The sequence below is a fragment of the Lontra canadensis genome, unplaced genomic scaffold (genome assembly GCF_010015895.1).
Source record: "Lontra canadensis isolate GAN:19392208 unplaced genomic scaffold, GSC_riverotter_1.0 scaffold17, whole genome shotgun sequence".
Lineage (NCBI taxonomy): Eukaryota > Metazoa > Chordata > Mammalia > Carnivora > Mustelidae > Lontra > Lontra canadensis.
In genome coordinates, this window is record NW_022631011.1 from 4438788 (window position 1) to 4462055 (window position 23268).

At 35.8% G+C, this 23268-nt stretch overlaps 1 protein-coding gene across 1 annotated transcript in view; it reads left to right on the forward strand.

The window, feature by feature from the left end:
* RIT2 (Ras like without CAAX 2) overlaps window positions 1-23268 on the forward strand; it is a 383183-nt gene that overhangs the window by 136563 nt on the left and 223352 nt on the right. Inside the window, exon 3 of the mRNA XM_032859514.1 lies at window positions 308-381. Within this exon, the coding sequence (XP_032715405.1) occupies window positions 308-381 (74 nt within the window). The remainder of the gene's footprint in view (window positions 1-307; window positions 382-23268) is intronic.

The following is a 23268-nucleotide window of genomic DNA, read 5'->3' on the forward strand; positions in this document are numbered from 1 at the left end:
AAATTTGAAGTGCAAGATGAAAAAAAAAGAACTGATGAATTTGTTTCAAGATTTGTTCTGTAGGTAATATGACCAAGGTACCTCAAATCATAATATTCTCCTGATGAAGGAGAAATAAACCTGACTTTAAGCAGAAACACTCTCCATTCTTTCCCTGGGTTATAACCTTCTTACTTGGTGTATTCGACTACAATATCTCGTTCTCTTACTAAACCTATTTAGAAATTCTTGGTTATGAAATCTAAAAATGAATTATGCCTCTTCAGTTGAATATATCTGAATGTAAACTCTGTCTTGTGTTTTTCAGAAGATGCTTATAAGACCCAGGTTAGGATTGATGATGAGCCAGCTTATTTGGACATTTTGGACACTGCTGGTCAGGTAGGTAATTTTCTTAGATCTCTCCAATTTCTGAGGCCAATTTAGGCTTTAATCTCAAATACATTAACCACAAAGAAGAGTTTAATAATTCAAACAGGACAAGAGGAAATTTGCAACAGTGATGAGAAATTAAATAAGAAAAGAATTGGCAGGAAAATGTAACTTATTGCCAACTAGAATATTTTAACATTCCTTTAATTTTTTTAAATATAAAAACTTAAGTGTAGATATAATATTGTCATCTAAGATTATAAAATTAACAGAATAGTTTATTCTTCCTCAGATGTGTGCAAAACTTGTCTTGGACCCTAATCTGGTGATAGCTTTTATTTAAAAACTTTAGCGACATAAAAAAGGAAGGTCTACTTAACATATATACTCATGGAACCAAGGGTAGAGATAGTTGGGTGGAATGGGTGACATAACCAAGATGTAGTATTATCTAGTACATTAACTTACAAATGTGTAGATAAGAACAAGGAGGAGGAAAGCATTGTTGGTGTATATAAAAATATAGGACTAAAATACTATGTGGCATTTATAAGTAAAATGGACAAAAAGAGTCAGAGTAAAAACCTTTAAAAGCCTTGGTATATTTAGGAAGAGGATGGAGATTTTATTTCATTTCATACTTTAAATATAATCATGTTGAAATATAAACATATCAAGTGCCAGGCATAAAACTCCTCTTTATTGTAAACCTAAAACTGTTCTTTAAAAAAAAATTTCTTAGAAATATAACTTAAAAACTAGCAGAGGGCAAAGGGGAAATATAAAAATAATAATTTTGAAGTTGAAAAAAAAAAGAAATCGGAAGCATAATAAATATAAGCCTATCAGGAATCAAAATAAATGGAAATGGATATGGTATTTCTCCCAAAATAGTCACGTAAATCATTGGCATTATATTGAATAAAAGAACAAAACTAACCTGTACTACTTTGGTTTGGAAGAGACCTAAAAGTACAGAAAGTTGACAAATCAGAGAATGATTAGAAAAAAAAAATAGTAAAAAGGTAACCAAACCTAAAGTGGGTATTTCTGTATTAAAATCAGGCAAAGTAGATTTTATTGCAAAAAGCATTATTAAGGTATAAAAATGTCAGTTTGCAATAGAAAAAAAAATCAAAGATAAATATTGGTCTATAAAATTCAAGAAAAATATATAAATCTAAAGAGCATAAATCCAAAAGCCTGTATAATAGGAAACTCTAATGCACCTCTGTCAGGTTTGAGAACACATTTAACTTAAACAGAATGCTGCAGTCAGTATGTGAGGCGGTGTTCTTTTCACATAGGTTCTTATCCTTTTTATTGATTTTTTTTAATCTAATCACAAAAAAATGTGGTCTATTGGAGATTGATTATTTGCTATATATAATTTTACTTTGTGGCTTGGGATATAAAAAATTTTTTTTAGAAAATGTTTAAGCTAATGGCTACTTCTCCAGGGTGGGGAGAAATACAAAGCTGACTTCAACTACATACGTGATGATTCATGTTTCATAAAGTTCTGATTCAATAAAGGAGAATGTTAACAGTCGAAAACCTAGGTCATAGATGCACAGATCTTCATTACATTATTTTCCATTTGTACTTAAAGAATGTATATATTGAAATGTTTATGATGTCATCTATTTGATGTACCTATTTAAAAAAAAACTGCATTAACTGGCATATATATAAGTCACTGGACATACATGGTTTCTTTCTATATTTATGAAATATTAAGGTTATTTGAAATCCATATATTGATAAATTCATTTGTTTCAAGGGACATTTGGATAATGGGCTTATGGTGGTGGAGAAGGACTGAAGCCATTGGGGCTATTTAGAATGGAGAAATTATTTCAGTTACTTAAAAGAGCTATGTTATCCAAGGGAAAATATACTTCTTTTCAGGGGAACTTTTAAACCTAATTGGAAGAAGATTAAGTAGGTTAAATTTCACTCAATATAAGAAGATATTTGCAACAACTGAAATACTAAAACCAAAAAGTCATCTAGAATTATGCTTTGGTAGAAAGTGAAATCCTTTGTATTTCTATCATGAAGTCTACAAGTATGTATGAGCACTTACCTGGCCACATTAGGTATTAATGTAATCATGGATAGCTGGATGTTTCTCCTTCCCATTGGTATAGGCTTGGCCATGTCACTGTTCAGGTCAATAAAATATAGGCAGATGATTCAGCCTGCTAGTTCTGAGTCAAAGTCTTTTAAGAGGCACTGCTATGCACAAAGATGGGGCAGGTAACCCTTGGTCCCAGGAGGAGGGATACACATGGAACAGACCTAAACCCAAATCAAAGACTAGAACAAAGTCCTCCGAACTCATTGCCTGAAGTACATCTGCTCTAACCACCATACAGACTGGTGAAGTAGAAAAACCATGAATACTAGTAGCTTCAGGCTCCTAAATTTGAGTAGCTTTGTCATGCAGCATTATCATGATGATAGCTGACCAATGCAGTATATTAAAGGAGCATTCATTATTTCAGTATGCCTAAAGATGGACAATATTACCTATTTTTAGATAAAGTGGTAAATGACGAGAGAGAAACCCACATAAACTGAAGTGCTTTCTAACTCTGAGATCCTATGCTCTGGAAACAATGAAAAACTTGTAAATAAACAATTTGAAAAACTATTGCATGTGTATACCCTTATTTTTCTGAGCTAGCTTCAGTTGCAGCCAAACATAGTCAGGAATGCATCAGGATCAAAAGATGGTGACTTGTTGGTTTCCAAACAATCTCTCGCATGCAAGAGATAATCTATACAGTTGAGTTATTAAGACTTATGTCACAGTAGGGCACAGTAGCGAACACCACTGAAACACATTGAATAATACCATTTTGTTTTCTTCTGTAACTACTCCTGTTCAACATTTGTTGAAACTTATTATCCTTACAACTAATCCAGGAAGTAGAAAAGATATTTTTGCCACCTAGAATTTGAGTAAAATGGAATGCAAAGAAATTACCGCTTGGAGGCAATACTGGAAGTAGGGCCAATTACTGAAGTCTTTGTGCTGTGCACAAAACCTTGCAGTGCTACAATAATCCCATGGAAGAATTGTTGGCTATCACCAACTGCCATGTTGGAAAAGATTTTTACCTTAACCGTTCTTCCAGTGTTGAAATTTTCTTTTCAATGCTCAATGTTCCTGCCAAATGCTCATTAAGACTGTGTTTGACCGCTTCAATTGAATTAGGTACTCTGCTTCTAGAAATGGACAAATAGAGCTTTTAGGGAATTTAAATTATTTTTAAGGATGTTCTTACAATGAGATTAAATTTTCCTCTTTATAGTTTCTAACTATTGGTCACAGATTCCTTGAAAATAACTCTATTACTCATTTCATAAATAGAAAATTTAAGTTTTATAGAGGTTAAATGATTGAACTAAAACAACAGCAAGCTATTGAGCCAGCTATTACCATAGTCTATCTATACTCTTATTCAAGCTTTTTCTTACTTTGTTTCTAATCCCTTAGTATATATGAAATACTATCCTACATAAAGAAAATGCAGTTAGTTGATTTCAGCTCAGGGGGGAGTCTGCTTGAGAGTCTCACTCTCCCTCTGCCCCTCCCCCACTTGTGTGCTCTTTCTCCCCCACCCCCTTCAAAGAAGTAAATCTTTAAAAGCAGAATGGAATAAAATTGGGCCTCTGTTCTTAAAATTTTTGAGATTTGGGGCACTAGGAGAATACTAAATGTGCAGCAAATTGTGATAAGCAGTATAGCAGAGATACAGAAATTTTGGTAGTGGGTTATCTCAGATGCCTGAATTATTTTTTGTTATGACCTAAATACATAAAAGTCAGTCAAAAACAGAAGAAGAGCTTAAAAATATTTTCACATGGATTTAAGTGAAACAAAATAAGTTCAGGTTTAATTATAAATGTATTGAATCATCCTTATTATAAATAATAAAACTAATTGTCCTCCAAACACTTCAAACTTTATTTTTTTGGTGTGCTAATATATCCAGTCACTGCAACTTCCTAGACCTATGTATTCTCCCAATACCTGGCTACCTCCTATATTAATATATTCTGAAGCAATAGGGAATGTCATTGTAACCTTGTATTTGGTTTAACCCCTAACCAACTCTGTAGTCAGCCAACCTGGCATTAAGGAAGTCTAGAGACTTCTGCTGTCCTTCTGATATCCCCCCTTGTGTCCTCCTCCTCACTGCTGCTGACTCATAGGCAAGCCTAACAAACAAATGTTATTTTATAGAGAAGGAGGAAGTTGGGAGGGGGTGTTTTGAATGAAAGTCCTTTGTTAAAAGCCAACAGTTCAGGGTGATGATAGTTTCTCATTGGCTGAGTTGCAAGGGTAGTCCATTTCTTATAGATTCAACGTATATATTTTCTTGCTGAGGTCTTTGTTAATTCTGTCCTGCTGATACTCAGTTCTTCCTATAACTGATACTGAGTGGTATGGGCCACCCTCTAGCCTCCCAACTCTACTTAAGTGAGATTTCTCTGAATATTTTCACATCCCCCCCCCCCCCAGCCCTGCCACTTTTGATCAAGATCTTTCTCTGGAACCATCACTGATCAAAATTCAGATTTTCTACCACATTAGTGGTATTATCCCTCAGTGCCAGAACGGACCTTTTTGGTTGTCATGTTCTACATAAGAAGGTAAATGCAAAAGCAGTTGGAAACCACTTATGACCATGTTTAGATGACAAGGGAGGTGAGGAGGGAAAACGTTCAGGTACTTCCCATCCATAGTCCATATTTATTAAGATCATAAACATTGAAGATCACCTTATTGGGTACATCATTTTTACAAAAGTTTGACAGGTATCAAAATAGAAAACTTAAAGTAATTATACAGAACAGAAGTAATAAAACAATTCCAAATTGTCTGAAGGTTCTAACCTGGGATCCTAGATCAGAAAGTAAACAACTGAAAATATTTATTGGCACTTATTCCAGTTTAGGGGAGAAAAGTTCTTATGGAGGAAAGCCTAGAGTCACGTTTGCCTCCTGGAAGTCCCAGATTAAAGCAGGCACTGAAAGCAAAATAGTAAATACTGCAAGAGTTCACTGAAAGAATTAACCAAGTGCATTTGGAAAGACGGAATGCAGGTACAAACATGAAGCAATACCTGATGAACTCATTTCAAAAATAGCAAACATTCAAGGATATAATAAATTAGTATCTCAAAAAATGTTGGAAACAAATGTTAACCAATAATACAGCCTATACATTTGCAAATTTGGATAACAATCCAGTCAGATAATAGTTCAGATGAAAGACTATGAATTCTGGCCCTTCTAACCCTTCTAACCCTTCAGAAAAAGCAAGTGGAAAATTGTCACAGGGTCATGATGTGGATTCTGAAAGGCTATAATTGGGAGGAGGGGGAAAAGATTCCCCCTTTTTCAAGGATTTGGGAAATGTGAAGAAGGGCAGTTTCTTTCCACAGAAAAGAAGCAAACAGTAAGGAAAAGGCAGACAGACCTGGATTGGACATGTTGGGGAAGCTTTCTCATCAGATGCTGTCTGCTGCTTCAATTCTGGGAAATTTTTACTTTCACTAGATGGTGTGTAGGTCTGGTCAGAGTTTGGTGCTTTCTTTAGATGGGTCACAAGAATCCAAGAGTCTATCCCTTGGAGTTTGGTAGCACAAGGATCAGTTAGCAATACATGATAAGGGCCCTTCTTGTGAAGTTCAAAAGAATCCTTCATGGAGGTGTCTTTTCAATAGACAAGATCTCCAGGTTGCAAAGTGTGATGTTTAAAGTCTTAAAGTCTACACTGAGAAAAGATTTCTCGGGTAAAGGGTGGCGGGTTATTCCTTACAGAAGCAATTAGACCTTTACAATGTTTAAGTATATTTGTATGAACTGTGTGTCAAAAGAATTGGGGGTCAAGTACATTGGACATCTTGGGATTATCTCAAAGGGTGAGAGTCTGAGTTTCAGAGTGAATCTGAGATTTAGAAGGATCAATGACAATGATTTTGGCCAGGGTATTTAGGGAGGTCTACAGATTTTACAAGTTGAGTCTTGGTAGTGCTATTAGCGCATTTGACTCTGAAGATTGAGGACAATATGTACAATGAAACTGTTGTCAAACCAGCCAAACAACACGGCATTGTCAAGGCACATGACCAGTAAAATGGGTTCCCTAATCACTGTAGAGTTTAAGAGGGATTCCCCAGGTAGGGTTCATCTTTTCTAAAAGAATTTTAGCCACCGAAGAAGCAGTGGCCTGTCTATAAGGGAAAATTACAGTCCAGCTGGAGGGGGAAAAACACAAGCCATTACTAAAGCATATTTATAACAATGAGATAGGGGAAACTGTATGAAACCCATTTGTGTGAACATGATTTCCTTGATTGTAATTTAAACAGATGGGACAAGTGAGGTAGGAGTTTTTTGTTTCCTTATTAATATTTTCCCACCAATATTGGTTCAAGAATGTTATTGTCAGTAAGCTAATGGTTTAATGCCAAAGATATAGTGGTAAATAGTGAGAATTTTAGAATTTCTCATAGGGCCAAATTGTTAGATTCAAACCAGAGTTCTCTCTCTTTTTATTGAATCAACAATTACTAGATTGCCAATACTGTTAGTCCTTCTCTGGGGCCAATTGTTGGGTATCTCTTGTCAGTTTTTCCAAGTTATCCATTTGGGAGAACATCCTTTTGAACCAAAACAGAGGTTTGGCTATTAGTTTCCTGGAGTGCATGGTTTTGGTGGAAATAACAGTGAGATGGTTTCTTTTGGTCTCTCTCTAGCGAGTTGAGTCTGGAATGCCCAGAACACTTAATAGCCAGAGCAGCCAGCAAAAGTACAATACCTAGTAAATTTTGGATAAAGGAGCCGTCTTTAATTTTATCCCCCCTCTAGATAAGAAACTGCTAATGTTTCCTAGCATTCTAAAGTCATGAACTATCCCAAAGGCATAGTGACTATAAGTATAAATGTTTACAGTTTTACCCTTGGTGAAAATACAAGGGTGGTTAAAGGGCATCCCATGATTATTTCTTCAGTGAACTTAACTAAAAAGGTAGTGTCAGGAATGGCTCTGAGGTGGGGGGAATAGCCCTGTGTGACAATATTCTGTGGGTTAATGATGGTCTGCATATTTTTGGGTGAGTACTCCAAAATATTCCTTTTCTTCACATACAAAGAGGAAAAGGGACAGTTGATAATTAAGATGTCTGAGGGAGCTTTATTAGGCTTTTCTTTGAAGTTCCAAAAGCTGTCTTCCTGATCTTCCCATATCCTAGAATCAGGTATGTCATTTCTTTCCATACAGCAGACAGAGGTTGAGCCATAAGAGAGAAGCCTGCAATCCAATTTTGACAGCTAGCCCTCCAAGAAAACCTCATTAACTTGCACTTAGTTTTAGGTTTTGGGACGTTCAGGATGCAATGAAGTCAGTCTGGGTCTGAATGTAGTCCTTGCTCTGAGTCAGGCAGCTTAAGCATTGAACATGAGTTTGAGCAAACTAATTTTTTTTCAGGAACTTGTGTCTCTTTAAGGCCAAAAGTTTTAATAGGTAGATGCTGCCTTTCTTTGAAGAGGTTTCAGAAGGACAGTAGAGAGAATCAAATTATTTATTTACTATAACAAATAGAGCCTGCAGAAAATTCAATATCCTCCAAATCTGCTTTTAGGGTTTGTGAAAAAGAGACTGTGAACCCCTGGGACATTACCGTCCAGGTGTATTTCCATTCCTCCGAAGTGAAAGTAAAAAGATACCAGTTATCTTTATCAACTAGAATACTAAAATGCATTGTATAAATCAGTCATATGAAAATTTTACTTTCAGTGGAAATGGATTCTGATAGCAAATGGGCATTAGGAACAACAGGGTGTCAAGGGATAACAAGGTCATTTGTTTCTCAGAGGTCCTGGGCAAACCTCCATCTTTGCCTGCTGGGTTTTCTCACAAGTAAGAGTGATATTGCAGCCACTAGTGTAGGACATAATGAAGTCCTGAGCCTTGCAATTTTCTATCATGGGGTTGATGCCTTGAAGGGTTTCTTTATTTATAGGTTATTAATTCTGGGAAGAGGTTTTGAGGTATCTATTTGAATCTTGATGGAAGGCACAGTATGGATTCTGTCAAGACCAATTAAAAATCTTGCCCATATCAAGGATGGTAGCTGATCCAATAAGGACAAATGATCAGTATCCCCAGACTCCACTATAATGCTGTTAGACTAAGCAAGTAAAAGATGTTGAAATTTCATTTAATTCACCCAGTTGGCTATTTTTATTACTATTGTCAAATTGTAGAATTATCTTTTCCTTTTGAGAGAGAAGAATTCTGGCATATTTTTCTAAGAAATCTTTACCCCCTAAATGAATAGGGGCAGAGGAACTAAGGGCGAAGAGATAAAAAAAAATTCCCCAAAATGGTCATTGATGTTCTACTTTGGTTGGGTTGGTTCATTTAGTTGGAAATGCCTATCAGGGGCCACCTGGGTGGCTCAGTCAGTTAAGCATCCAACTCTTGGTTTAGGCTCAGGTCATGATCTCATGGTCATGGTTGTGACCACATCAGGCTCCATGCTTAGTGGAGAGTCTGCTTGAGATTCTCTCTCCCTCTCCCTCTGCCCTTCCCCCTGTTCTCTCTTGTGTGCATGCTCTCTCCCTCTCTAGTAAATAAATCTTCTAAAAAGTGCAAATCAGAAGGAGATTATAATATTTAAACAACAATCTTGCTAGAGTCCCAGAATGGAGGTGGGTTTTTCTCTAGAGGGGAAAAAAAATCCTAAAAATCATAGTTTCAACAGGAATAGCCCACTTCCAAAGGAATTGAACCAAAGGCCAGTACAGTTCCAACAGGAATAGTCCAGTCCCAAATAGGAGTCAAACCAATGGCATAAGGAGCATTCTCAGAAAGGGTAAAGCCTTGAAACAGATGCTGAGGAAAGCCTGGAGAGTTCAAAATGCACAGAGCTGAGCTCAAAGAAAGCAGTGAGCTCAATAGGCTCTGTGGGTACCAAAACCTGTTTGGTAACTATCTTTAGTTATTGGGGGTCATCTCTGGATCCTACTTCTGATCATTAAATAATGTTAACCGTCCAAATAAAAATAAATAAATAAAATTAAAATAAAAACAAAGACGTATTTTACCACTGGAAATGAGTTCACTCAGGAATAGCAGAGAATTGCAAGTCAGAACATGCAGTTATGGCAAAACCATTGACAAGTCCAACAAAGGAGAGGAATGTTACTTTTTAAGGAGAAGGATGAAGCTGAGAGGGGGTGTTTTGAATGAAAGTTTACCAGCAAAAAGCAAGAGTTTAGGGTGATGATGGTTTATCACTGGCCGAGTTAGTTGATTTGCAGAGGTAGTTGATTTCTTATAGAAGATTCAGTGTACATCTTCCCCTGTTAAAGCCTATAATTGATGATTCTTTCCTGTTGATTCTTCTGTTGGGGTCTAGAATAGACAATTCTTCCTGTAATTGACATTGGTGATATGGCTCCTCCTTCTAGCTTCCTGACTGCACTTTAGTGGGGTTTCTCTTTATTAATTTTTAAATAAACTATCATAACTCTAGAAATAAGGCTTTATCTTAAGGTGTTACCATAGTAGTCAGAAATACATAAAGAAAAAGCAAAAGAAATATTTTAAAATACATGAAAACATAGAGATTAAAGTAAAAACTGATATTATCAGCAATAGCATTAAGAGAATGAGCAAAGGTCAATCCCGTTTTAAATATAAATGAGTGTATGCTTGCAACCAGACTTATGTCCTGAATTAATACAGCTTGATCATAGATTTTGGTTTTGGGAAAACAGGCCCAAGTCATGGTAATTGACTGTGTTGGGTCTGAGACACTTGAAAACAATTCACTTCTAGTATTATTACAAATGGAAAAGCCATGAACCCTAATTTTCCAAGGACCTTTCTAGTTGGTAGCTGGTATAGATGAATCGGTTGCTTGTTAATTGTTTTTTAGCATTGTCTTTCCCTCAAAAATGCTGTTTGGATGATAATTTATATATTCATCCAAACTATGAACCATTAGCTTCCTTTTCCAATGAAATAGCTCTAAAAGGTGATGACAAAACCACTTGTTGGAGAGGTAGGTAGAGGGATGGGGGAAATTGGGGACAGGGAATTAAAGAGTGAACTTATCATGGTGGAAAAAAAAAAAAAGAAACAAAACAACAACCTACTTGTGATGTCAATACGCAAGCCAGGAAAGCAAACCCTTATGCAAATAAGACCATAAACCAGAAACAAAACATGACTTGTAATAGCCAAACCAAATGTTAAAACAAACAAACAAACAAACAAAAAACAAAGAAAAACAAAATAAAAACAGAAACATGGAATAAATTTCCTATATTCTTTTAGATCTTTCTCATCATGAGGGAGATTCTCAGTCTCCATCTCTTTGTTGTTGGAGGCAGATACAATACATGCTGGTTGCTTTTTTCCTCTAATACTTTTAGAAGTAAAATTTCAGAAGTGTATTTCTGGAAGTAAATATTTTTATAGTTGAAAAAGGAAAACTGACAACCTATCATTTAGAAGCAAAAGAAAATTATTTTAAAATACAAGATGAAATGTAATATTTTAGAAACATGTAAATCTGGGATCATTGATGTAAAGACAAGCATTTCTATAGCTAGGTACAATGGTATTAAATAACATAATAACATAAATAACAAACTGTCAAAAATTACCAATAATTTGGATTTATGCTAAAGAAAATATGATCTAAAAAGCTTCTACAAGATGACCATTTTTTAAAGTCCTAGATATAAATTTCTGTTAACATGGGAGGATAGCTAGACCATGAATTGTAGAAAAATCTATAAAAGATACTGAGCCACATCAAAGTCCTTAGTAATTCAATGTATATGAAATGAAATGGTGAGACCGTCTGTATATATCTATTTACATATCTCATTTTTAACATGATTAAAATTGGGCAGCAATTGGATCAATAATCCAACACTGGATTAATCATTTTGTAAGGACAAAAGAAACAATATCACTATAGTTCCTGATCTTGAAGAGCTTGCACTTTTATTTTTTACATATTTAAAAAAGAATCTGGACTCAGAACTGAGGAAAGACATGTTAAGTTTCATTGCTGTGTCTTTAATCATATCACCTCTTTAGCTTTCTCTTATAAATAGTGAGTGTTCCTTATTAAACCATGTTTTAAGCATCTAATTACTCACCAATGTGATATGTGGAACATTAAGATTTATATTTATCATTTATATTTTTAGCTGAAACTTGGCAATTTCAAATCCAAACCTGCCAAATTAAAAAAAAAAAAAGATAGGGACGCCTGGGTGGCTCAGTTGGTTAAGCAGCTGCCTTCGGCTCAGGTCATGATCCCAGCGTCCTGGGATCGAGTCCCGCATCGGGCTCCTTGCTCATCAGGGAGCCTGCTTCTCCCTCTGCCTCTGCCTGCCATTCTGTCTGCCTGTGCTCGCTCTCTCTCCCTCTCTCTCTCTGACAAATAAATAAATAAAATCTTAAAAAAAAAAAAAAAGATACATACTTAGCCTAAATGTACTAAGTAAAATGACTACCAAGACTCTCTAAAGTGTACTTTTGATAAAAATAGCTGAAAAGCAGGCTGACATTCAATGACCTCATCATTCAAAGAATTTCCTTTAGTATTCCACTTTTGTGGTAGACAATGTGGAGCTTTGCATCCTATAATTACTACTGGGGACTGTGCAAATGGAACTTGCAGAAAGAATAGTCCTTAGTACAATCTCTAGTCAATCCCTAATTATTTATTCTCAATCCCTATGTAATGACTATAGTTGTAAACATTTAAAATTAGAAGAGGTTTTAGAGGTCACATGCCTTAGTGTTCAGAAAAGGTAATTGGCTTATCCAAGGTCACGTGGCTTTTAAATGCCACCATTAGAGTGAACCTTGTGCTGTGCCTGTGAGTCATTTGGAAGTCCTGCAGTGATGTGGTTACATTGCTGCGTCTTAAAGCCATTTCTGCGGACAGTATTGAACTGTTCATGCTTGGTAATGCTCGCTATGAGTGTATCACTTTTTTGACAGTACTAATGATATTTTGATTAAAAGAATCTTAGTTGAAAACTACCAGTAAGGGAAACTGACAAGAACAATGAATCAAAAAGTCAACATGGTAAAACCAAGGAAAAATCTAAGGAAAAAGAATGCCACGGTATAGGAGTTTGTTTGTCCTTTATATATTTTATAACATTTTGCAAAGGAGTTTATTTTCCCTAATTCTATATGTCAAGGGTATTTGTTTGCAGTTTTTTTCCTTGAGTTACATTCAGTATATTAGTCCATTAGGAAAAGATTTAGATATAAATTAAAACCAATATTGTATCTCACTGACATCTCTATGAATGATCAAATCAGCAGGAATGATAGAGTCAGCCCATACCATTTGCTATAACTCCTGTTCATCTATATCTTGAAGGAGAGACCCAGTTTAAGAATAAGTGTTGAAAAAGTGAATGAAACACTTGGGCATATGACCTGTATATTTCCCGTTTCCAGCATAAGTGGGATATGTAGAATTAGACAAATATTGTCACTGAATCACTCTCTTCACATTCTTAAAACAACTTAGATTAGGTTTTTTGTTTTTTTTTAAATATTTGTGCTCTATCATTCTGTTCTCAAAACTGTTTTATGCATTACAGTGAATTACTATGTACGGAACACTGCTCATGCTCTCAACAGTGCTAGTAGCTATGACAGATTGGAACAAGTTTCAGAAATGTTTCTTGCTTTTAAGAAACTTGCAATTTAGTAGTAGAAGCAAGAGATATCTGATTTGTTAGGAGAAAATCACTAATGTGTCATTAAAGTAATTCTCAATTAAGTTTAAGAACGAAAAGTAACTGTTTTGCTCAGGCAAAAGGATAAGCAAAGAAAGAACACAGGAGGGCTTCTCCCAATAAGTTGTTAATTTCATGAGAGATGTATTTATACACATAACTTCTAACAACTGAGTTTGTTAAAAACAAGTGGATGATAATGCCTAACAACATAAACCTTCTAGGAGTAGATAATTTTGATAAATGATGATAAAACCAAAGGTATTAGAAAACTTCCTTTGATTTGATTTCTTTTTTTTTTTTTTTTCAGGAAAATAGCAAGATTATACTAAACTTTTTTCTATGTTCTTGCAAAATCAAGAAAACTGCAAGGGACGGGAATCAGAGGAAAATTATCAAAAATCAGCCTCTGTGCTTGGGAGACAAAATACAACAGGGGAAGACACCGTTTGGGATAAAGAGGAACAATAGCTTTATTGCTTTGCAGGGCAAAGGAGGCAGGGCAAAGGAGACTGCATCAGGCTGTGAGGCCTCCAGGAGAAAGGGGCAGGGGAGTTTTATAGGAAGCCCCCAGTTAGGACAGGAATGGTGTGTGCTGCCAGCCTGGTTAATCCTCTTCACGTTCCTGAAACAAAAGGCTGAGGAGAGGAGGTTTGCAGAAGAGAAGAGAATAGTGTCAATGTATGTTATGCTAATGTCATTTTCATGTTCATAAAGGTAACTTTGCTATAGAAAAACAAGTTACTTTATAATCGAGCTTCACTGAAGCATTGGTGCAGCCATTTTGATTTTTGTTTAGCTGCTTTTAAGCGGTTTCCAAAGGAAATAGAAAACTGGATATTTGAAACTAAATCAAGGCTTTTAAAGGAATAAGCTTGGTGTTTCCATGTAGGACATATTTCTATACTTGAAGGCCCAGGTTGGCACATTGGGAACATATAATAAGGGGAAGAAAACTTACCCAGAAATAAGGACATGAATTTGGCCGGTGTGACTATGGCTCTTCAGTATGGTAAACAGAATCCTGTAGAAAATCCCTTGGGAAATGCCAGTAGCCCTTCTATACTTCATAGTTAATATATCAAAATTAGGCCAGTTTCCTCTGTAAGATTAAACAATCTTTTCGATGAAGGACTATGTCTTATGTCACTGCCTAGTGTCTCATGAGTTTTGTTTTTAATCAAGTAGGGAAGAAAAGGCTCAATCCAGCTTTTTGTTGTTGTTTTTGTTGTTTTTGTTTTTTTGTTTTGTTTTTTGTTTTGTTTTGTTTTTTTGGTTCAAGACTCCCAGTGAACTTATTTTCTGTTGAACCTATTCTCATGCCTTAGAATCCTTAAAAGCTCTGGAAAAATAAGTGTGTTGCATTTCATTTGAAATTCAGAAACCGATGGAGTTTGGGGAACCAAACTTCTCCATTAGAAATCAATTCTGCAATTAGATAGCAGAGCTGCTGTCATTCAAGGAACTTGGGTTATTCTTAGGACCAACTACTGGTAAATAGCATGCTGATTTTGGCTTCCATGAGCAATTGGAGACAAACTGTGACCAAAAGATTTAGAAAATACATTGCCCCAGAGCCATTAAGTGTCTTCAAAGTAAGAAACTTCTAATCAATGGAATTTGATGAGGATCCACTTAATAGAATTATCCTCGAGACTCTTTATCTGTATCCCAAATGTCTTCTAAATTCTGAATTCTTTTTAATACAAATGAAAATGATAATGAACACCTCATTTAGCGATTACTGAGAGTTATAGGGGGTCTCTTAGACTGGTAGTATGAAACTAAATGATGAGTTCACCCACTACAGTATCTTTAGTATCACTAAGAAATCAAAAGACATGTTTTTCCTGCCAGGCTCCTAAACCAAAAATTTGGCACCCTGCTTTCATCTTCGAAGCAAAGCTTTCAACTCCCAAAGGCTCTTCAGATAAATACACTTTCATACCTAAACATAATACTTCTGTGAGTTGCTCTGACAGTTCTCTGGGTTCTTGCAGCTTATTATCCAAAAGTGCTGTTCTCTCATCCTGAATCAATTCAAGTTTCAAATGAAAGCTAAAATATCTAATGGAAATTCAAAATGCGTTTTATCAGTAATATTTTTAATGGCTCATAAACTGAGTCCCTCAAAGGATGGAAATAGTTTTAAAACCATTTTAAATGGGTTCCCCTTTCCACTTTTTTCTTTTCCAACCATAATACAGGAAAGCCCCCATTACGATAAAATGCTATTACATTTCTTTGCAGATGTTCAACTTTGATTTCCAAACCAAGTTGCTGTTCTGGGAAAACCAAAATGCTTCCTTGTAGAATAACTATATTATTTGGGGCAGATTTCATGTATATATGTGGTATAGGTCTGCCTTTATAGCTACTAATGCTTACTCCTAGACGTTTCTCTACTTCAGTCTTTTACCTAAAGAGAGAGAGAAAATGCTGTTACAGAGCCATGAAAAATAGACATGACATAATTGAAAGTCATTTTTATCTAAACAACTATAATGAGCTAAATTTGATTGAACATCTTTTCACTACACTATAGAAAGTCAATGGAACCAATACAGTTATAGGAAGTCTGGTGCCAGTGCTGTGTGAAATGACTGTCATCTCTCCCCTCTGAGAGAACACATTAGTTAGGGTTTTCCAGAGAAACAGAACCAATAAAAATATCAATATTGATATGGGTAAGGGAAAATTTATTACAGTAATTACAGTAATCACACAGTTATGGAGGCCAAGAAATCCCACAATATGCTATCTGCAAGCTGGAGAATCAGGAAAGTCTATGGTGTAAGTTCAAATCCAAAAGTCTAAGAACTGGGTCCTTCTGATGGTGTACATTCCAATAGGAGTCCAAAAGCCCAGGAACCAAGATCTCCAATGTCTGGGAGCAGAAGATGACTATCTCAGCTCAAGCAGAATGAATTCATCCTTTCTTTACTTTCTATTCTATTTGGACCCTCAATAGGTTGGGTGATGCCAACTGCATTGGGAAACACCATCTGCTTTACTCAGCTCAGCAATTCAAATGTTAATCTTCCTGGAAACACCCTCAAAGATAAACCCAGGTATCTAGGCCTCCCTTAGCCCAGTCAAGTTGAGACCTAAAATTAATCATGATGAATACCATTTGGGGAAGCTCCTCCAAATACTGATATCACACTATTAGATGATGTCATTCTAGTAGTTGTGGTTGTTAAGGAAGAATTTATTGCTTCTTCCACTTTTGTGGCGCTGGTGAGACCATAGGAAATGTAACCTAAATAGTGATATGGGTGGTGGCCCCAGGGATATCCTTATAAAACTTGGGGTCCAATCATGTATGTGGTCAAATATGTTGACAATGGATTTGATGGTGCCACAACTATTCTCTTGACTTGGTCATAGGCGCCGTGTCTGCTCTGAAGTTGATCTTGTACTGGACTACAAATGTGTGGTTACAATTGAGGGACAGACAGCAGGGCAGTGGGGGTGGGTAGTATTAAAGTAAGCTTGCTTGTGGCTTGAATAGCTTTAGCTAGGTCTTGATGAGAACTCTCAGTATATATATATATATATATATATATATATATATATGAAATCATTTTAGGGATTAATAATTCCTATGTTGAACCTGAGTTTATATGTCCAGCAATAAACTGTGTAGTCATTTCCAAAACTTCACTTCTGCAGTCACTGGTAACAGCTTTAACAATATTTCTAACCGGACATTTATTCATCTTTTTTTTTTTAAAGATTTATTTATTTATTTGACAGACAGAAATCACAAGGAGGCAGAGAGGCAGGCAGAGAGAGAGGAGGAAGCAGGCTCCCTGCTGAGCAGAGAGCCCGATGCGGGGCTCGATCCCAGGACCCTGGGATCATGACCTGAGCTGAAGGCAGAGGCTTTAACCCACTGAGCCACCCAGGTGCCCCTTTATTCATCTTTTTAAAAAAAGATTTTATTTGAGAGGGAGAGAGTGAGCAAGCACAAGCAGGGGGGAGGGGCAGAGGACCTCCAGGATCCCCAGGACTCTGAGCTGAAAGCAGATACTTAACCAACTGAACCATCCAGGTGCCCCCATTTATTCATCTTTCAGGGAAGAAAGGCCATGCAGATTGGGTTCACCAGAGAAAACTGAAATTCTTGAATTGCTTTTATAATAGAGAGTTGGAGTAGATGCTAGGTGGGTATATAATGACTATAACATTTATGCTTTTCATTTTTATGTATAAACCTTATAAGTCAGAATGACTTTTAAAATAATCCCCAAAGCTCTATTAGCTGTGCAACCCATGCATAACATAGTTTTGAAATATGGCACTGCATCTGGAATCCTACAAATCAGACTTTCTAAGTAAGAGGTACTGAGAAACTTCAGGAGCATAAATAATAAACAAACAAACAAAAAAACTACAAAATAATTTTAAATGTTAAACTTTAGGAGACAGGTGATTCATTAAAAACATGCAAATGTGGTATTTTGAGAAGCATGCCCAATAACACAAAGATTTTGCTATACTCAGGGCATGATGAGCAATGCCTTGCCTGGAAAAAAACACAGTCAACATATTTGCTGGTAATAGTAAATTGTATATAATCTTGATGAATATGTGCTAGCTTACACCACAGGTAGAGGATCTGTTAAGAAAATTAGCCTGGGAAGTGCCTTCATAGCTTATTAATATTATAGAGCTGGTGTTAAACACCAGCGTGGACTCTTGATCCTTTGAGTACTACTGCATACATTGGCAATAACTCAAAAAGTTTGCCCCAAGCCTTCAGAATTGCAAATGCCTTCTAAGGATTTTTGCCCATGTAGGTTTGTTTATGATGTTAGGTAATACAAATTTCTGTGCAATTCTTAAATTTCTATCTGAGGTAATCCTCAGAATAGTGAACCCTTTTGAAGATTCTGTGTTTTTTAGAAATCTCCCACCGAAGAGCAAAGCTTGAACAGGGTTTGGGATCTTCCATTTAATCAATAGAAAAGAACTTGCTAATTATTGGTTGATACCATTTACTTTTTAAAATTATGTTCGGTCTCAGCAGCTGCTTGGTAGTGTGCACAGTCTCCTCCACTTTTTCTTGGAAATTGACTTGCTAAATTTATATTAGTGAAGAGATGCCAGCTGAGTGCTTCAAGGGGTCCACATGCATAGTCATTGTCTCAGAAATTTCTTAGCAGTCCATGTAGGCCTAAGTTAAATGTCTCAGTTACCCTCTAAAAGCCATAATGTCTTCACTAGACTATTGATTCCCTTTGGAACAGGTAAACCTCTAAGCAGTGGTTCATAGTAAAAGTAAATTATAAACTTTTATTAGTGCAACAATTTCATCACATGATTTAATCTTAAACAAAGTACATGACCTAAATCTAACAAATGACTCGTCGTTATGGCCTGTTAGGAAAATAGCAGCATTCAATTCCACTTGCTTCAAAATAGAATAAACTGCCTCTTAACCTGTAAATCCCAAAGAGTAGACTGATGTATGAAAATTTCCAATAAGCCACAAAGCTGTCATCTTAAATTTAGTGTCTGTTGAGGATCTACAGTGAAGGTTGTTCAACTGTAGAGTATAAGAACAATGATGTAATACTTGTCATATTCTCATTTTATATACATATTATATATGAAAAAGATACATATCTTAGAATATATGGTATATGTGTATTTTTTAATCCTTGACCAGAAATGAAGTGTTACTTTAACTTTTTAAAATGCTATAAAAGTATTTTAGTGATTGTCTTAAAATGACTATGTCGGAATATTAACAAATTCCCTGAAGTTTTTAATTCTAGCAATTACACAATAAGACCCCAAATTATCTTGTAAACAATACAAATAATGGATTTAATCAGAAAATGTTGATTATTAGACTACGTTGTTAACATATGCAACTGGACCGAGGAAGTGGATGAGCAAAGCAGAGATGGGTTCTTACCTCATGGAGCCTGGTTCTGTGCAGAAGACAGATGAAAAACTGCAAACTAAAGGAGTTGCAACTATGCAGAGAAAACCCGGCCTAATGTGGAGGGTTGAGTGAATGCTTTAAGTTGAGATTTAAGTTTGAGTTCACAAGGCAGATAGAAGGGGGTGGGAGGCACTATTCCAGGCATGGAAATTGGCTATTTAGAGGTGGTCTGTAGCGGGGGAGATGATGGTAGGTTTGCAAACTAAGGGGTCCAGGACTTCCTAGAGAGGTCACATGTGAGAGCACCTACGTGACAAGGTGGGGCTAATGAAGTCGGTCTGCTTATACCAAGGCAAATTATACCAAGGCAAATTAATCATTCAGAATTTTATTCAAGAGTACTAAAAGTTGTTGCTGAAGAGTAAAAAAGTCAGTGTTGTATTTTTTTTTTAAGCCAAATTCAGCAGTTGTAATCAGGGTTGTACAAATTTTTTTCTATTTCACCCATCCCTTCATCCACCTCCCTCCACCCCACCCCCTGCAACTACTAGTTTGTTCTCTGTATTTGAGTCTGGTTTTGTTTTTTTTTTTTTTTAAACTCTGTTTCTTGAATGAAATCATATGGTATTTGTCTTTCTTTGACTTATTTCACATAGTGTTACACCCCCAGTTCTACCCATGTTGTTGCAAATGGCAAGATTTCATTCCTTTTTATTGCTGAAAAATATTCCATTATGTGGAGAGAGAGAGAGAGAAAAAGAGAAAGAAAGAGAGAGAGAGAGAGTGTGTGTGTGTGTGTGTGTGTGTATGAGATGAGATCTTTATCCATTTATCTATTGATGGACATTTGGGTTGCTTCCATATCTTGGCTATTGCAAACAATGCTGGAATAAACATATGGGTGCATGTATCCTTTCAAAATTAGTGTTTTTTTATTCTTTGGGTAAATTGCCAGTGGTGAAATTACTGAATCATATTGTAATTTTATTTTTAATTTTTAGAAGAATCTCTCCATACTGTTGTTTACAATGGCTGCTCCAATTTGCATTCTCATCAACAGTGCATGAGGTTTCTTTTTCCTCTACATCCCTGACAACACTTATTTCTTGTGTTTTTTATTTTAGCCATTCTAACAGGTATGAAGTGATATTTCATTGTGGTTTTAATCTGCATTTGTGTGATGATTAATGATGTTGAGCATCTTTCCTTTCTGTTGGCCATCCGTAGGTCTTCTTTGGAAAAAATGTCTATTTGGTCCTCTGCCCATTTTTTAATTGAATTACTATTTTGGGGGGTATTGAGTTATTCAAGTTATTTATATATTTTGGATATTAACCCCTTATTGTGCATATTACTTGCAGACTTCTTTCAGTAGTTTGCCTTTTTGTTTTGTTGGCTTCCTTCACTGTGCAAAACTTTGTGTTTTGGTACCGTCCTAATAGTTTATTTTTGCTTTTCTTTCCCTTGTCCAGGAAGATTTACCTAAAAAAATGATTGTATGGCCAATGTCCAAAAAAAAATTCCTTATATTTTCTTGTAAGAGTTTTGAGTTTATTTTTGTGTGTGGTATAAAAATGTGGCCCAGTTTCATTCTTTTGCATGTAACTGTCCAGTTTTCCCAGCACCATTTGTTGAAGAGACTCTATTTTTGCTTCCTTTATCATTGATTAATTAAGCATATGAGCATGGGTTTATTTCTGGACTCTCTGTTCTGTTCCATTGGTCTAGGTGTCCATTTTTGTTCCAGTATCACCCTGTTCTGGTAGTAGCTAGAGCCTACTACGACTATAGCTTTGTAGTATATCTTAATATCTGAGATTGTGATGCCTCCAGTTTTGTTGTCTTTCAAGATTGCTTTGGCTATTCAGGGCCTTTTGTGGTTTCATACATATTTGAGGATTATTTTAGATTTCTAAGAAAAAAAAGTTGGTATTTTGACAGGGTTTGCATCAGGTTGTATTTTTAAATGTTCACTTTGGTATAGTATAGAATAAGAACTGTAAGCAGACATGGTAAATGTAGAAAGATCTTTAAGAGACCTTTACAGAATTCCAGATGAAGGATCACAGTCTGGCTAACTGATTGGAAAGAAATAACAAATTCAGAGTTATTTCAGATGTAGAAATAAGATAGAGAAATAAGCTTCAGCGAACTATTTCACAGTTAAAAAACAAAACAAAACAAAACAAAAACAAAAACAAAAACAAAAACAAAAAAATCCTGACCCTATCATGATACACTAGTCATGGTCTGACATTTAGTACTTTTCATGTTCAAATTATACATTGTTCTAAAAGATAATCTTGTTATAAAGACACTTCTATAATTTTGATGACAGATACTCCTAGTTTATTTAGGTACTCTGAGCATAGGGTGTATTATCCTACTAACTCACTCCTGGCTTGCTGATACTGCTTTGCTAATCAGAAACTATACTTACCCCAGCACATGGAGTCATCTACAAGGTCATTTCTTGTCTCTGAATGCATATTTAGGTATTTGAATGCTAATGTGCTGGTCAATAAGTTTCTAAAAATTTTGTAATATAACAGATCTGGACCTTACACCCTATGTAGAATGGCAGATGAAAATCACTAAAATGCTATAACAAAACCACATTTAAAAACAAATGTAGATCTAAGTTTATAAAACTTCAAAATCTCCAAATTGCTGTTCTTGAAATAAAGCCTTTATAAAAAATTCATCTTTATAGACCATTTCTTGTCTTGTAAAAACGGGCAGTCCCTTTGCTTCCAAAGCCTATGAGAGAATACCTCACCTTCTTATTGGTACCTGTTAAAATAAGAACTCTTAACCAGACCTCCCTTTAATTCACCCACCAGTGTTCCCTACTTTCTCTCTAAATTATATAATCAATCCTGGCAAAATATTCTCCACTTCAGCTCTCCGCAGTCAGCTTATCAGGATTTGGGGATGTTGGCTCCTCAACCAGTTAATCCCAGTAATATATAATTTGTAATGATATAATTTAAGTTACATGGACTGATAAAATATTGAGAGAGGACAGTCAGCATTTAAGCAAAGTTGAGAGTTTTAAAATGATATGTTAATGATGAATCTTAGCTACCCCGCCTCTCAAATGGTTATTGAAACAGGGATAGGCAAGATGAAGAAGTGGCATTAAAAATCTATGATTCTGAACTCTGAATTTGTAAGTGTCTTAAATTTTTGCTCCATGTTAAAGATATCAAAACTTTAAAGCATGAACGATGCATTATGGATGTTTTGTGCAAAAATATAACTCCATTTGGCAGACTTATTTTAAAAAAGGGGTGTGTTGGCTCACCGTCAAAGATTGGAGGATGAATACACATTTGTATGTTTAAGATGAATATAAAATGTTTATCTTCTAAAATTACTACACTTTTTAACTGATGCCATTTAGAGGGGTGAGGCCAGCTCAGGTCTTTATTGTCCCTAAGAGTCCCTGGCTATCAGACAGCCCAGACACAAAATACAGTTTGCCCAAATCACCAGTAAATATCGTCCTCTACATCTTTACTTTCTTGGGTCAGAATATGGCTTCCCTGATTCACAGTCTACCTCCTGGCAAATGCCTATGTAGCTTGCTCTCATCTCCTTTGTTGTCTTCTCTGACACCTGGATTCTGTAGCAATTTGTGACTCATATATCTGGATCAAAACTGTCACCTCTGTCACAAGCTGCCTGTTGTAAGTAGAGAGAACTTAAATACATCTGAGATTTTTGGCTATTTTTCCTCTGCTAGATACCTGGAGAATAATAATGGAGATAGCACCAGGTGCAAGCAAATGCTTATCCAAGAGCCTGCTGCCCGTTGATGGTGCAGCTCCTTGGAATAATTAAAACAGGCAATTTGACTACAGATGCATTTCTCTTGTTAATCATTAGGTCATTAGCCTTAATAAGATCAATCTGTGATTAGATTCACCATATCTCAAACCAGTGAAATGGGGGAGAGAGAAAATCCAATTTCAGTACATTTCATTTATCTCTAACCTTCATCTTATGCCACAAAGCCTGAATAGACTGTGGAGGCTGTAGACGCACTATACCTAAGTGATGAAAGATTCAGTAGAAAGACCACAAAAGGGGGATGCACAGAGGAATTAAAAGAGATATGCTCCTATTTCTTGGACACTGAGTTAGGGTTGACTGGATTAATAGGGATTTAATGTATTTCT